Source organism: Ixodes scapularis, unplaced genomic scaffold (assembly GCF_016920785.2).
Source record: "Ixodes scapularis isolate PalLabHiFi unplaced genomic scaffold, ASM1692078v2 PGA_scaffold3__209_contigs__length_174095766, whole genome shotgun sequence".
Classification (NCBI taxonomy): Eukaryota; Metazoa; Arthropoda; class Arachnida; order Ixodida; family Ixodidae; genus Ixodes; species Ixodes scapularis.
The window spans coordinates 29,442,251-29,458,421 of NW_024609868.1; the positions used below are offsets into that span (position 1 = coordinate 29,442,251).

The following is a 16,171-nucleotide window of genomic DNA, read 5'->3' on the forward strand; positions in this document are numbered from 1 at the left end:
AATAGTAATTGTTGGGCGTTCGTTTGAACACTAGACATTGGAACGCTTATCTGACAGAGGTATTAAACTAAAAAATACCTTCTCATTGTGACCCTATACGCATATTCATAGTCCAAGCAAAATGAACACGCCTGCTTTGTCTCAATCTTTCTTTTTTTTTTTTTTTTTTTTTGCGAAAGTGGCTGTGCGAGACATTTGTCGTAGTCTAGAGCAAGTTTAGTCCACGTGTCACTCAACATCTCAGGTCTACTTGCAATCTGTTCTTAGGGGTCCGTGCAGAGGGTTAACCAAATAACGAAGCTAATAGGATCAGGTACTTCACCTGTTCTTTTATCACTCTCCGAGCAATGGCAAGTATGTCCGTCTCTACGAAGACTGAAGAACGTTCTTCGCGTCCAGTGCTCATCCCAGTTGATATCAACTGACGCACCTTCCGAAGCGGAAGGGGCTGAGCGCAGATGCCTCTATCGGCATCGAGGGACATCCGCGGGAAATGGAGCTAAAAGAAACAAATTGCAGTCTCAACAATAGCCGAAAGCATGTGCGGAAGTAAGTTGCACTCAAACAGTACAACTCAAATGGCATACCTGCATTTTTTCAGTGGGCTAGGCCCATAAGCATAGCTGACTTAAAATAGTCAAGAGCAAATTAACAGTTACTCTAAAAAACCTTGAGCGTGCACTTTCCGACAAAGTGATTGTCCGCAGATCTGTTAGGCGAGTCAAAAAATACAATCTTCGCTGTCTCGTGCAGTTTCCCTTAGCCACTCACCAACGCATTTAATCTTTATTTACTTTTGCATCACTACATTTGAAATTCGCCATAAAGTTTCACTTGTAGTGGGTTTTTTGGGTTTTTTTCGGTGTCGAGATTGAAATATTGTTAAGTGTTTCTCACGAGCTTGAGGCATCAAAACGTGCAAATCAAGTTAAATACACTCCATGTTACCCTATTTAGTCGTATTCCCAATGTATCCGGAAATTAAAAACCGTGTGTGTGTGTTCTATGTTTCTTGATTTTGTCAGGTTCTGCGCCAAACACAAACACACACACTGTATTTGCTCGAGTAATTGCCGCACTTTTGATAAAGAAAACCTGTGATTCTGGTGTGCCGCGGAACACGGAGACTGAATCACCACGATGAGCAGAAAAATCGTTAAGATTTACGGAGCAAATTACGTCTTCACGCGAAAATGCTATCTGCTCGAATCCCATTTTTACAGAGAATCGAATTCTCGACCCTGTCATTCCCTGGAGTTTTCATGCAGAACGATATGATTGGCTGCATGGGTATTCTGCAGGAAAGTAGACGCTATTGCCTTGTTCAAAAGAAGTGCGGCTGTTACTCGAGCAAACACGGTATATCCAGGGTGTTTGATTTTATTTTATTTGCTTATTTGCATCAGGTACTAAGTACATGATACCGGAGCCGTGTGAAAAAAAAAAAAGCTGTCACAAGGACAGGTTGACGAAATCGCGGTTCCCCGCATTCACCTATGTGTAAAAATACTTTCTAAAAAAAAAGAACGTTTAAAACAGAGGAATATTTCCTTCGGGACAACAGCGGAGAGGGTAAAGTTATCATTAGCAAATTAATTACCCAACATGTACTAGTTGTTTGTTTGTCTTATGTTGGCCTCATCTGGCACATTACAACTAAACATTCGTTTCCCGTCATCAAAAAATGCCATAGTGTCTGTTAAAATTCAAGCAACCGAGATGGTTTTTCCTTAGTCTTCTATTATCACCTCAAAAACTATAGCCACCCGCCCCTCCCCTTCCCGAAGTTTGACAATTTAATTATGACAATGGTCATACACAGAATGACAGTATACGTATTCCCTAGATGTCTTGTTTCAACTTCATTTGCCTCTCTCTATCCGTCAGCCAACGCTAAAGCCGCATGATACAAAGGACATGTTCACAAACATGTCTGCAGAGATACGAGAAAGGGAACACGCATCAGACAGTGTGTCTGCACACTGTCTTTCGCGTGGTGCATTAGCAGTGTGACCTCGACTTAGGGCGCACAGGCGAGGAGGGTACGTGCCTTGATGGCTTGTTCGACCTGACCGTAACCACCGCGCATCACCATGGAATCGACGATGCGCTGGACGGAAGGCACCATGGCCACTGGTGCGATGTATCTGACGGGCGGGAAGCCTAGGCCGTTGAAGCCCTGCGCCGAAGAGATGCCGTAGCAGCCCATGTTGTCCATCAGCAGCCACTCGTCCGCGTCCACGTCGAACAGCTGTCCCCTTTCCATGACGTAGTCGGTCGAATTGCGGGAACCTCCCCACACAGTGGTGAGAAGGTCGTGAGGACGATCGTATGGCGGCTGGACAGGACAAAGAGAAGCGCGGCGCATACCTTAGTGTTCACCCTTCCGCGGTTTGCATACCTCGAAAGGGGTCAGAGAAATGCGCAAAGTTTAAACTTTTGTAATGCACAGCCAAGCGTGAAGTCTCTAGCGACGTTCTTAGATCTGCCAGTTGGCATGCTCCACTGAAGAGCGTCGTTCAAAAACGGTTCTTCTCTGTTGCCAGCACGCAAGCAGGTGCGGGCGGATAGCATTCCTAACACCACGATGCAGCAACTCCTCCACGAGTCACAAAATAAAAGAAAAAACGTTTTCAAACGACTTTTTTTTTTTTCTGTTGGTATTGTTATTGTTTTTTGCGCAGACTTTCGTGCAAACTTTGTTTACCATAAAAAACGCAATAAAATAACTTTCCGCCGCAGGCAACGTGCACTGAACGTTCCACTGGTTCCGGCGCTTCTGACCATAAAGGGGGGCTGATTGCGTAGCGAGCGCCACCAAGCGGACGCGCCACGAAAATGCGCCAGCCGTTCTAGGAAGCTTGTCAACTGACTTTGATCAAGTGACGCTGGTCTCCACGCACGTGCCCGTCGCTTTGTAAAGGAAGTAAAGCACGCGGCATACGCATCAACTCTGAAGATGACACCTGCCAGAAGGTCTTGGAAATATGTAGATGGATTTCTTTTAACGATTTTTTGCGCGTTTATCTTTTAAGAAATCTGGAGCCTCCACTATCCCACGCAGCACACGCGAGAATCAATCGCTGTTAGCTACGGAGGGAGTTGGGCGAGGGATGATGCCGAAAATATGTTTAGACCCAAGAAAACAGTCTGCGCTGTGGAGCTGAGCATGGCATTGTGCCACGCTCGGTGTCACCACACGGACTAGCTTCGTTCGATATACCTGCACCGGTGCAGTAAAGTACAGGGCGGTGTACTTATGGTCGTATCTCGATAAACATACCGGAAGTACACTGCCCTACTCTTTTCTGCACCGGTGCAGCAGGTGCAGGTAAATCAAACAAAACCACTGTAGTGTTGACGATTGGGCTAGTTGGTCATTCATATTAGCGGAAACCAAACAGCGCAAGGACAAGGACAGAGTAGAAGGCGGTAGACACACACAGCGCTGTGTGTGTCTACCGCCTTCTACTCTGTCCTTGTCCTTGCGCTGTTTGTTTTCCGAAAACCACTGTTTCTATTTATTTATTTTTTTAATTTTTTTTTTTTTTTTTTGGGGTGGGGGGGGGTTATACAAACCATCAGCCTGAACATTCGCCGAGATCCACCCGTGGATTGTAACGATTGGCTCTCCCAAAATGTTTTGCGGGGAAGCAGACGCTCGGGATTTTTTAGAGTGTAGGGATCAGGACCAGACGCCAAAGTTTTAGAGCTAACTGTTAATCAAATGCTATAAACAATTTCAAACAATTTTAAAAGGCGAAATGGTGGCCGACCAAGTTTACCCCTGGAGACGGGAATGGGCCCATTTTTCAGTTGAAGGTTTCAGAAAGTCGCTTATAACTTTTGAAGATGACGGTTATTTCTGCTTTGGCATCCGGTCCGGAGCGCCAGCGCTATACACCTTCTCCACGAGGGCGCAGCCATCTTGAATGTCGTCACTTCTGGTATGCGTTAAAACATCGTTTTGATCTCTCCACGCCGCTGGAACGTGATCACGAAAAATGAATGATTGCCACACATTCTTGTTTCGCCTCGCCTATATTTTCTCGCATATTCCACCTAGAATTGTATTATTATTTTTTCGTCCCGCATACCAGATATGGAACCCACGTGACTGGGAACGAAAGGAAACGGAAAACGTCTATGGTGGGAAGGAGACTAAACGCTATTTCTGTAGTAAACAAAAAAATAGTATTTCTTTGATCACACTATGCATTCTGCACCGAGTCAAGGCGGCGACCCACTTGCACAATTATTTACAATCGGATGTTTTCTTTTTTGTGCTGTCACTTACGTTTAGGGGATGAATCTTGACACCAAGAATTGGAAAGTGATTTCCTGAAATTGCGTTATCAATGCTTTCGTTGATGTATACGTCTTGGTGCTGAGAAGCGACTCCTGAAATGAAATTTATTTGTATCAGGTTACCAGGCATTCGTTGTCAACACGGTCAACACGTAGTACTTGGAATCGTTATTCTAACAGATTTTTATTTTGATAGCCTCTCTGAAAGCAGTAAGAATCAAGCTTAATGGATTACGAATCAGACTCAGAAATCGCGCTTAAGTTGCCAAACTAACTTATTCGCCTTGAACTGAGATCAAATTATGTCAGACCAGTTCTGGTCAGGACGAGCCGGGTCGGGCCGGGTCGGGTCGGACCGAATCGGGGTCGGGCCGGGTCGGGTCGGGTCGGGTCGGGTCGGGTCGGGTCGGGTCGGGTCGGGTCGGGTCGAGCCGGGTCGGGTCGGGTCGGGTCGGGTCGAGCCGGGTCGGGTCGGGTCGGATCGAGCCGGGTCGGGTCGGATCGAGTCAACGCCTTCTGGATAAGAAATTGTAAGTGCTGAATTTTCCTGCGTCACTGAGGAAGGCCACTGTAGGCCAGAGATTGGACCCCAGTGCTGCGTCAGCGTTCGGCTAAAGCTCGTGTTCAATCAGTGAGAGCACGACTCCTAGCCGAACGCTGAGACCAAAGTCGCGTTCAATCTTCGGCCTACGGTGGCCTCCTTCAGTGACGCAGGAAAATTTAGCACTTAGGCTTTCTTATCTAGGAGGTGTTGATCGGGTTGGGATCGGGGTCAAGTCGGGTTTGGGGTGGGGTCGGCTCGGCTCCCACTAGGCTCGTATCGGGTCGGGATCAATTCGGAGTGGTGGTGATATCGGGTTGGGTCGGCTTTGCTCAGCTCCAGTAAGGTGAGATCTGGCATAACTGAAGTGTCCAATTAGCTTTCTGTATCCAGCAGTCTTGGGCTTCTGAATCTGCTCAGCCGTGAATGACCCAACGCAGCTCGTGTTTTTCCCAAACAACTTAACTGAAAGATAAAATTATCATAAGTCATCTATAATACGAAGGACAGTAGCGTCTTACCTCTAGATTGAATGCAATCACCACATGATGCGCAAGCAGCTGCTCTCGGACTGTTAGATGCGCTTTACCAAGGTGGAATTTAGGTATAGAAGGGAGATTTCATAAAAACTACGATCATATATAGTTAGGTGTCCTGGTATCCTAAATTCATGTACTACCTTGCTATTCGTTATTGGGTGGAAATTCTGCTACATATTTTGTCACTTCTCTTTCGCCGATTTATACCTTATATAACTGCGTCGTTACCCTAGGCTTCGACACTTGCGGAACAATTTATAGTGACTGTTATGATTGGTTGGATAAACTTGAAATACTGTTTTTATATTTTAGTTAGTATTACTGTCTGTGCAAATGGTATGATTTTATTTCTTCTTTGTGTAAGTACGTATAGTGAACAAAATGTTGATGATGTTCATATTTGAGGCATCAAAACAAAAAGAGAACTACGAAGGGTGATTGATAAGTTTTGCCTCCTAGACTGTAACGTTTTTATTCAGTGATGGAATTAAAAGATTTTACATTCGAATGAAAGTTTGGAATATCCTCTTTCCCAAGAGCAAATAACTTTTTCAATATAGTCTCCATCGGTGGCGATGCACTTCCGCTACCGGTTTACTACTATCCACATGCCGTCATATGCGCAAAGTTTGATGGCGGCTGTTGACAAGACCAACGGCACGCTGGAGAAGCTGCAGTTCCAAGATGTTTTGCCTCATTCAACTTACAGCCCGGACCTCCCGCCATCACAGGGGGGGGGGGGGGGGGGGGGGGGGGGGTAGTGTTGAGATACGGGAAAAGGGGGTAAATGTCCATGCGTAGTCCGGCATCACACTTTTGAATGTTTTCCAAGATAAAGAAACAGCTGGACGGTACACGGTTTGCATTTGACAATGAGGTTACGGGTGCAGTGCGCCGGTGGTGTTGCCAACAGCTGCCCTCAATCATCTACGACGGCATGCGGAGAGTAGTGCTCCAATATCGGAAGCGCGTCGCCGCTTGTGGGTACTACATTGAAAAGTTTTGTGCTCATCAAAAAGAGGAGATTTCAAACATTCATTCGAATGTAACATCTTGCAATTCCATTACTGAATAAAAAGTTACAGCCTAGGAGTCAAAACATATGGAACACCCCTCGTATCGTCCTCATTAGTTTAACAAAATACGCCTGTCCAACTAAAATACAAAAGAAAGAAATAACACTCGCCATCGACTGTGATGTTTCGCTTCTTCTTGCCAATTACTTTGACAATTAAAGAGTACGCAGATGTGACAAAATACTGTCCCGGCTCGGCGAGCACCTGAACCCCGCTCGAGGGAGGGAAGTGCGTTGCAAGTGCCCTTCGAACGTGTCCGCACACCTGGTAAAAAAAACGACAACGAGAAGTGAGCACGCAAAATGGCCCACGCCAACCCTATAGAGAGCTGGACATCATCGCCATGAAGGAAGCTAGGCTGGACATAAAAGCTGGTTCACACTCTTACCTTTGCTTACGACCCTGTTCCTGTGATCTCTTACGACAAGAAAACACTCTGCACGCCGCCGCAATCTATGAGGTGACCCTGAAACTGTTTTTCGCTATGGCGAAGGTTTTGAAGTATTTGCGAGATTAAACGTACACACTATCTATAAAAAATTGTCGTTTATAACATTGACGTAGGTTTCTTCAAAGGCAATAATAATAATTTTAAAAAAGAGTAATGCGCGAAAGAACTGGCAAGTTTTACGGGAGTCGCAGGTGTTCCCTGCTGCCCGATAGATGTCGCCAGTGGGTTCGCTCGTTGTAAAAGATCCCAGGAGGTTGTAAGGCACTCGGTCGTGAGCTGTCGACACGTTGTGTTGACACGGAACAGAAGCCACAGTGATATAGCTGCCCGCGAGGATGTTACTTTCTTGGTGAGCTGCATATTTTACCTCGCTTCTTTTTCTTGTCGGACTAGAGACGACTGTATCCGGCAAAGCGCATGTTCACTGGAGGTTACAGAATCCTACGGCCGTGTCCTGTTTTTTTCAACATAAGCCTCAATAAACATCGATTTTTTTGTCCGCGGGGCTATTTCTTTCATAGGGATCTACGCATATTACCTCGCTTCCTTGTCTTGACGGATCGAATACGAGTGCAAGTATTCGGGTAACGCGCATGTTCACTGGAGGCTAGGGAATCCTCTGGCCGTGTCCTGTTTACTTCAACGTAAGCCCCGATAATCACCGATTTTTTTGCCCGCGGGGCTGCTCCTTTCTTAGGGAGCTACATATCCTATCTCGCACCCTTTTCTTGTCGGACCAGAGACGACTGCAAGTATTCGGGTAACGCGCGTGTTCACTGGAGGTTAGGGAATCCAACGGCCGTGTCTTGTTTACTTCAACGTAAGCCCCGATAATCACCGATTTTTTTGCCCGCGGGGCTGCTCCTTTCTTAGGGAGCTACATATCCTATCTCGCACCCTTTTCTTGTCGGACCAGAGACGACTGCAAGTATTCGGGTAACGCGCGTGTTCACTGGAGGTTAGGGAATCCAACGGCCGTGTCTTGTTTACTTCAACGTAAGCCCCGATAATCACCGATTTTTTTTCCGCGGGGCTGCTCCTTTTTCAGGAAGCTAGATTTTATCTCGCTCCTTTTTCTTGTCGGACCAGAGAAAACTGCGAGTATTTGAATAACGCGCATGTTAACTGGAAACTAGGGAATCCTACGGCCGTGTGATGTTTACTTCAACATAATCCCCGACAAACACCGATTTTTTGTCTGACACCAAAAATATAGACAAAAAATCCCCCCAGCCTAACCTCCGATAGCTTAAAATGTTCAACCAGATTTACACCTACGTGCGACGAATTAAACGGATGCAATGCCGCCGGATGAGCTGCTGAAATGGCCACGCAACGAAGCCGTCTACACTATTGGCTGTGTCTGATCGCAGCGTACACTACGATCCGACACAGCCAATCGAGCAGCGCCAAAAAGTGCATCGTCACGGCGCTCGCCGTCTTTGTACGTTCGCCACAACGAGGTAGAGGGGCTTAGAGTGATAAACCGGAAGTTCGGAAGTGGCACCCCCCCGGTTGCCGCCATGTTTTACGCAAATGTGACCACTCGTCACGTGACCTCACAAGAGCCGTGACGTCGCAGGTAAGATGGCAGCGCCCAGAGCTGTCGGATGCGAGTTTGTTCGGTGCTCGGCAGCCGTGATGTGCAGCGGCTTCCCGACGATGATTTCGGGCTTCTTCGTGCTTGCTGACGCAGGTATAATGTGAAGATATGAAGGAATTAGACTTTATACCCTTTTTGCGCAAGATCGTTCTGGATCATCTGGATATTAACACCTGTGAGACAGCATCAGCCGTATCGCCGTACCGGTGCTCGGATTCGGGATCTGTTCGAGGATCGATAAAACTTTGAGTGGTTTTAGCATAAAATGTTTGCCTTCTCTTAGCTTTGTTTGAACGTTGGAATGTCTGAGAATCGACGCGAAAGGTATACATCGCGTTAGGGTCTATGAGAAGTTGTTTCAGGCCTGCGTCACCGAATAACCATAGCAACTTTTAGCGAGGAAGCTCCTGCGATCTTTAACCCTTTGTGCTAATCGACGATTCTACATTCGATCGCTTTCATCCTTTTTTTGGTGAGTGCGAAGTGCACACTTATTTTCAGCTACGAGGATGACGCTTTATTGAGTGTGGGGATAAATAAATCGTTGCAGGCACCTGCTTCAAAGCTATTCGACTTGCAATGAGAACAACTGTTTTGGTGTATGCATAGATTAACTGCACCTTTTTCTCTTTCGTAGGATTTATTGCAGCAATACTTTTTTTCATCAGGAGTGCATTGTATTAGTCGGTCAATTATTTACTTGTTCTAATTACCTGGATAAGATTATTCATATTTGTGTTCATCCCTTGCCTGAAGAGCAGTCTTGTTGAAAAATGTTGACCATTCCTTTCGGTCTCTTCAAGAGCCTTTTTTGAAAAGTGTGGGTTGCCTACACATTGTAACTTGGAAAAGGGCAACCACCACAGCCCCCTCGAGCCAATCAGAGAGACAGAGCGAAGATGTGTGACAAATCTGTGCAGACAAGCACTCTGAATGACCTGTTGTCATGTGCCTCTCTCCAACGTGTATATTGGGTCACCGAGACTGTAGCCTTTGCTGTTTGCCAAATTGTGATGAAGCGAATTACAGTAGCTGCTACTCTAATTACCCCAGGCTTTCATACTTTGGAAATTTGTTCGACAAGAATGTTATGTCTGCCATCACTGTGAACTCGGCTCAGCGCCTATTGGACTCGAATGCTGCATTAGCATTCGACGTGAACTGGGGCCCATTTGTGTGCTTTACGCCGAAAAAAAAATGGTGACAGTTGTGTTGCTTGATAGGGTTCTGCAAAGGGTCTATTGTGTCATACGTATAGGAAGTGTCCTGCTATATAACAATGCATCAACACATTCAATTAAAGTATATGCTCAGAGGTGTGTTCAGGAGAAGTGGAATGAGTGCAGCCCAATGCAACAAGTCTGCCAGTCTGGTGTGTCCCATTAATTAATATTGAAGCTTCGGAGGTTCGAGTGTCCTCAAAAGGACCTGCGCGTGTGGTGAACACAATTCTTGGTGTAAAAACTCTCAAGGCGTAAAGGCAAGCGGAAATAAGATTATCTGGTTAGTGTATCAAATATGTTTATTTCCACTGGATTACATAATTATTGATTCTTAGTTAATTGTTCCAGAACGAGTTCTTTCTGCGACAGTCTCCTGTCAGGCGTTCAGTCGTAATACCTGTGGACCTTGTTGTGGGATGACGCTCCTGGCTCGTCGGTGTTCAGTTTGGTCGAGTAGCAACTTTGACCGACTGATGCCGTCTTGTAATTATACGTCATGTGCGCCCACTGACATCTGATGCACTGAAGCTGCAGGGCTGGCTTCTAATCCGCAAAATGTTCCTGGTAGTTTTCTGCATCAATGCAGCAAGCTCGGGCATGTATTGCTTATGTGGCTGTGCCTTTTGCTGTACCGTTGACTTGATAGCTGGCAACAATGTTTGTTTGCTATCCAAGCCATTTCACTTCCATTTCGTAATGGAAATTTGTTCTGCATCCCATGACCACTGCAACTTGTGCAAGTCTTGTGTGGCAAAGTGAAGTCTCGTGATGCTTGCGGTCCACCTTTGAGAGCAACCAACCATTCTTTTTGTTAAGGTCACTGAGCGGCATTCTTCCTCAAAATTCAAAATTGTGTGCTTCGTGGCGTGGACACAGATAATTAATGTCAGCAAATTATTAGGTATTGTCCTTGGACGACAACCGACACCAGATCAACTCTCCTTGCATTGCCGCTCACCTGCTTTGTCGTGCTTACCTCCCGTCCAGATGAAGTAGATCACGAGCTTCGAGGTAATGTCGGCACCAGGGACAAAGACCGCCGAAGATAATCCTCAATCTTCCCCGGACGCTCGTCGGGACGTCGTCGAGGGTTGTTTGGCACGAACCCTTGCAGGCCAATTCATTGGTACGGGCACCTCCAGTAGACATGGTGGGCCTCATGCAGTGGTAGCAAAGCAGTTTTCGGTCGGCCATTCGCAGTACCTCCGTATTCCTCGGTGTACTTTGTTCAGCGCGGACCTACACTGGTTCTTCCCAATGTCGGGAATGCTTCGGCGTTGGGGTGTTTCGTTGAATTGGCATTGAATAGTAAGAGGTAGCCGGTGGTGGTCGTTGTGACTTTGTGGCATAAGTCGCCCTCGTTTCGTCAGATGCCGCTTCGCTCGAAGAAGTCTCCAGTTGAAATGCCTGTCGAACTTCTTCTGAAACAATCTCGGCGATCAAAATAAAGGCCGGGCAACTGATGGCAGGAACTAGCCTCCTTGCTTCCTCCCCGACACCGGAGTGAGTGATGTCATGGATGCCTGGGGGGCTGGCGTCGAAATTGCAGCTGGACGACCCGAGTGTCGCTACGCTGGGGAGTTGTTGATAGTGACATGCTCGGGCCTGCAGTGTTCAATGTTGGAAGCTTCATTGATATGAACCCTTCGACTGTTGTTGTGGGGTTGCGGACAAGGCTGCTGAAGGTGTTGTCCCTCGCATGAGGAACATGGGATTCTTAGCTTCTTTTCTTTTGTAGCATCTGCAGGGTTGGCGTGTGCTCGATCAGAAGCAAAACATCCTCCACGAAGGTGGTGACGCTCTCGTTGGGGCCGTGTCCTGGACATAATCAGGAATTCGGCTCTCTCTCGTCATTGTCGGCTGATGAACATGCACTTCAGCTCGATCTTGCAAACTTCCCACGACGTTAAGGATTCGTGGTTCTCAAACCAGTGCCTCGCAGTTTCTTCCATGAGAATTATAGGTTCTGCAGGAGCTGGTTGTCCATCTACCCACTGTGGCGGGCGACACGGTCATATTGTTCAATCCAACCCTCGACGTCTTATGCACCTTGCGTGAAAGGGCATCAGAGTGCGAGGTGCGACGGGCGTGCAAACGATGGTGGGAGCTGACGTGGTTTGCTGCTACAGGTTTGTCCTTTTTGGCTTAGTCAGCTTCGTTTTTTTCTGGCAAAAGACCTAATTCCGGTGGTTCTTGCTGGTAGCAACGACTGGCTTGGATTTCAAGTTCTTCGTAGTGTATTTCTGAGTTTCGTCCTTGTGGTACTCACTCGTCTTGCGGTTTTTCTGCCGGGCACGGGATAGGACTTGGTTCATGGCTCGCCGGGTGTTTAAGACTCGGGATAATGTGCCACCCGTGTCTTGTTATCGAGCAACTCGGCTGAGCAGCCGCCAGGGTACACACAGGGTGAAGGGCTATGGGTAAAGTGCGCAGCACCTCCACCAGAACATACAATGACAGCTGAGCATGGTCTGGAACTTTCCAGAATAGTAAATATTGATAGAAAATAGGACTGGAGGAAGCATCCGTGACAATATAACAAAACAGACAGAAAAGAGTCTATCCTGACCACTAAAGAAGCTGCACTGCTTTAGTGGAATTCTGTCGGAATAAATCCTCTCCTTCGGGGTCTGGCGACTGCCGTCGACGAGCTGAACTGAAATTGATGCGAGACCGCTTTTCTGGTAATGAGCCGCTGCAGACTGTCGTCGCAAAAGCGGCGTGGATGGATGGACTGGATAGGTAACACGCGCGATGAAATGTCCATACAGCTTGCAATGCGCGTAACGAGTGTTGATGAAACTTTGGTGTCGACGAAACGTGCGACAGACCAGCGGAGTCAATACCAACTGCAACACCTGTGCTCCGTGAAGATGCACGTCCACGCCAGAACAATTTAGTAGGCAGCACAGCATCACCTGAAGCACGGCACAGGAATTACCAGCTTGAAGGCAGCTCTTCGGCGCACCACACACCTGTGCTCCGTGAAAGTGCACGTCTACGCCGGAACAATTTGGTAAGCAGCACAGTATCATTTAGCACGGCACGAGAACTACAAGCGGCAAGGCAGCTCTCCGGTGCACCGCACAACCAAAGTGAGCCTTTGGGCATTTGAACAAAGCGGCACCACGATTGCACACTGCCAAGCCCGACTCACGCAATTTCCGTCGCTAAACTGTGTATCCAAATATATTGCACACGCTTTACTGCAGATCTCGAAGGTTCCGATGGTCAACGAGAGCACAGAAACGTCGCCTTAAATTTTATCCTAGCGGTATCCGAATCAATCCGAGGTCCGAGCAACGTAGGGCAGATTCTACCGTGGCAATATCGCCGTCGGTCACCAGCGAAATGCACACCGTTCCTCCGTATTTTCACCTTGTGCCTACGTCAGACACCACGCTGAACTCTGAAGTCGCTGTCGACCGGCCTCATATGACGGCTTCTGCGTCTGAAATCAACTCGCCGAGACGAACGACAACCAACAAAGCATCCGACAAGCTCCGGCTCAGCTGGGGCCAGCCGCTGCATGGGCGCTGCCATCTTTCCTGTGACGTCACGCATTTGGTTCGGTCATGTGACGTGTGGTCAACTTTGCGTACAATGGCAGCCTCCTTATGGGGGTCACTTTCGAGTGCATACCGGAACCCCGGTTTATCGCTCTAAGCCCCTCTACCTCGTTGGTTCGCCATCACCGGCAAAGCCATCACTTACAGAAAAAAAAAAGGGACTCGGGATTGCGGCGCATTTACTATGCGTGATTGGTTTAGCCGCTGATAGCAGACGCACAAAGACGACGAACGCCGGGACGGTGCACTTTTGGCGTCGCTTGATTGGCTCCATCGTTTCGTAGCGGACAGTAAGTCGTCTGCTTCTTGCCCTGGAGTTGCGATGACGTCAGAGTGACGTCAAGCTCTGATTGAATTTGATCGAAAGGATAGTGGGTAGACCTTAATGCTAATGGACTCGAGGTCAACTCACTATTTTGTTTTTCCAATCAGCCAATAAGAGCTTGACGTTCTGACGTCATCGCAACCCATGCGCAAGAAGCAGACGCATTTGCGCTCTCAGCACAGCGGAGTGCAAGTTCGTCTGCTTCTTTTGCAGGGGTTGCGATGATGTCAGAACACCAAGCTCTTATTGGCTGACTAAAAAAAAAAATAGTGGGTAGACCTCAAGGCATTTAGCATTGAGGTCTACCCACTACCCTTTCAATCAAAGCCAATCAGAGCTCGGTGTCATTCTGACGTCACCGCAACTCCTGCGCTAGAAGCAGACGACTTGCTCTCCTCATAGATCAAAGACCAGTTTACAAACAAGTCAGCGTTTGCCCAGACGATGTGTGCGCACTGCGAGTGCGCAGAAACCGTACTCGCAAGGAGGGAAGCATCTGCGCATGCGCTGTGCCAACAGCAGCGCCACCACAGTGACGTGACGTTACAAAACTATTCTACTAGATTGAGTTGAAAAAGGGAAATAAGCCTCTATATGTCTGGGCCATTCCGGCGGTACAGCCCACCAAAACTGCCCGAGCGACATGATAACGACGCGTGCACTATCCCTTTTCAATTCCGCCAAATCGGTTGAAACGCCTGTGCACAGGACCGCCGCGGTTTGTCGTCTGCTATCGGGATCGGGCACGGGCCCTTTCTTCCTTTTACCCTGATGATTCCGTTGAAATACCTGGATGTATGTAGATGGCGTTGCAGTCGAACAAGATGGCGCCGCCCAGAGAGCCCTTAGTGAAATAGTCACCTCGAAGTGTCTTTGGTAATTAATGAAATAGATTTTGTATATAATCGTCGGTTTACAGTTCTGTATCACCTGCAAGAACAACTCTCTCTTCCGAGATCCTCCCGGAAAGCTGCCGCCGATGTCAAGTGTGGTCATCCGTAATCCCAGCCTGGTGCCGATGTCAAAGGCCTTCTTCGCATCCTCGATGGAATGGGCGTAGATCACCGGGTCGGAGTAGGAGGCGCCGACGTGAAACCTGAGGGGCATGTTGTCGCGAACGACCGATACTTTGATTGAACTGCGCTTCGAAGATTTTAAGATGAAACGACACGGGGGCTAGGGGAATGGAAAGCCTGGCATACAATGAATAAGTAAACGTGAACAATTATTCTCTTTTTTTTTTAATTCTTGCTTGCACATTGCAGCGGATCACCGAATTGAGGGAGAGGAAAAGGGAGGTATTGTGAAAATTAAAAGAAAGGAGGAAAGGGAATTGAAACCTTATAAATAAAAAAGAATTTCCGTTACACTTCATCCACAACAGAAGCGCCCAAACCTATACTGTGGTTATTGCAATAATAAGAGTTATCGCGCAGACAAGCTGGTAATGCATAATCTGCAAACAAAAAGTAATTATGTTCCTCGGGGTTCCAATATTTTTTTGCAAATTGTGGTTACCGAAGTTCTTGTATTTTTTTTTTTTTTTTTTTTTCTGGGGGGGGGGGGGGGGGGGGGGGATATCGGCTTATTAGCGAACGTTTTCGGGCCATTTTGACGTCCTGAAGAACGCTTCTATGACTCGTGCTTTCGCCTCTGCCATTATTTTGCCAATATGATGATCGTTTCAAATTGCGCCTCGTAGCACATTGAGCTGCCCGATCCCCAGTGCACAGGACACAATAACCACTACTTTAATATTCAGTCATTTTCGTAGTTTATTACCTTCTACTTCACGTGAGTGTTTTTAATATATATATTATTATTACTAGTAGTAGTAGTAGTAGTATATTCTGATTATTATTGTTGGTATTTATTGCATGGCTTTTCTGTGTGAAACGCTCAGTGTTTCGACGATCGACTTGCCGTGTCCTGTCCAACAAGTCTCCTATGGCTTTGATAGACCCACATTTGTATTGTGTTACTGAATACCTGTTGAATAAAATGTATTATTATTATTATTATTATTATTATTATTATTATTATTATTATTATTATTACGGGTCTGTCAAAGCCTCCTATGGCTTTGGCAGACCCGTATTTGTATTGTGTTACTGGTTTCCTGTTGAATAAATTATCATTATTATTATTATTATTATTTGAGAAAAATGCTGATCAACTTAAGATTGTAGCCTGTCTTAGCCGCCATGCTTTTTTCGCCTATAGTTGTCTTTCTTTTTGTGTGTGTGTGTGTGTGTGTGTGTGTGTGTGTGTGTGTGTGTGTGTGTGTGTGCGTGTGTGTGTGTGTGTTTGTGACTTTATTCACTTCCCAGCCTCGCCGTTCGGCTGCCGGGACCTGTCCCACAAGCCTCCTTTGGCTTGGACAGACCCTCATTTGTACTGTGATATTTCTTATATCTGGAATAAAAGTATTATTATTAGTAGTAGTAGTAGTAGTAGTAGTAGCAGTAGTAGTGGTAGTGGTGGTGGTGGTAATGGTGGCGGTTGTGGTAGTAGTAGTAGTAGTACTAGTAGTAGT

At 46.9% G+C, this 16,171-nt stretch overlaps 1 protein-coding gene across 1 annotated transcript in view; it reads right to left on the minus strand.

Annotated features, from left to right (window-relative positions):
* Positions 1 to 2,020: 2,020 nt before the first annotated feature.
* The window catches only part of LOC120836763 (antizyme inhibitor 2), a 35,373-nt gene continuing 21,222 nt past the window's right edge, over positions 2,021 to 16,171 (minus strand). Inside the window, exons 6-9 of the mRNA XM_042292683.1 lie at positions 14,566 to 14,731; positions 6,575 to 6,728; positions 4,298 to 4,401; positions 2,021 to 2,338 (exon numbers count right to left, since the gene is read on the minus strand). Of these exons, the coding sequence (XP_042148617.1) occupies positions 2,021 to 2,338; positions 4,298 to 4,401; positions 6,575 to 6,728; positions 14,566 to 14,731 (742 nt within the window). The remainder of the gene's footprint in view (positions 2,339 to 4,297; positions 4,402 to 6,574; positions 6,729 to 14,565; positions 14,732 to 16,171) is intronic.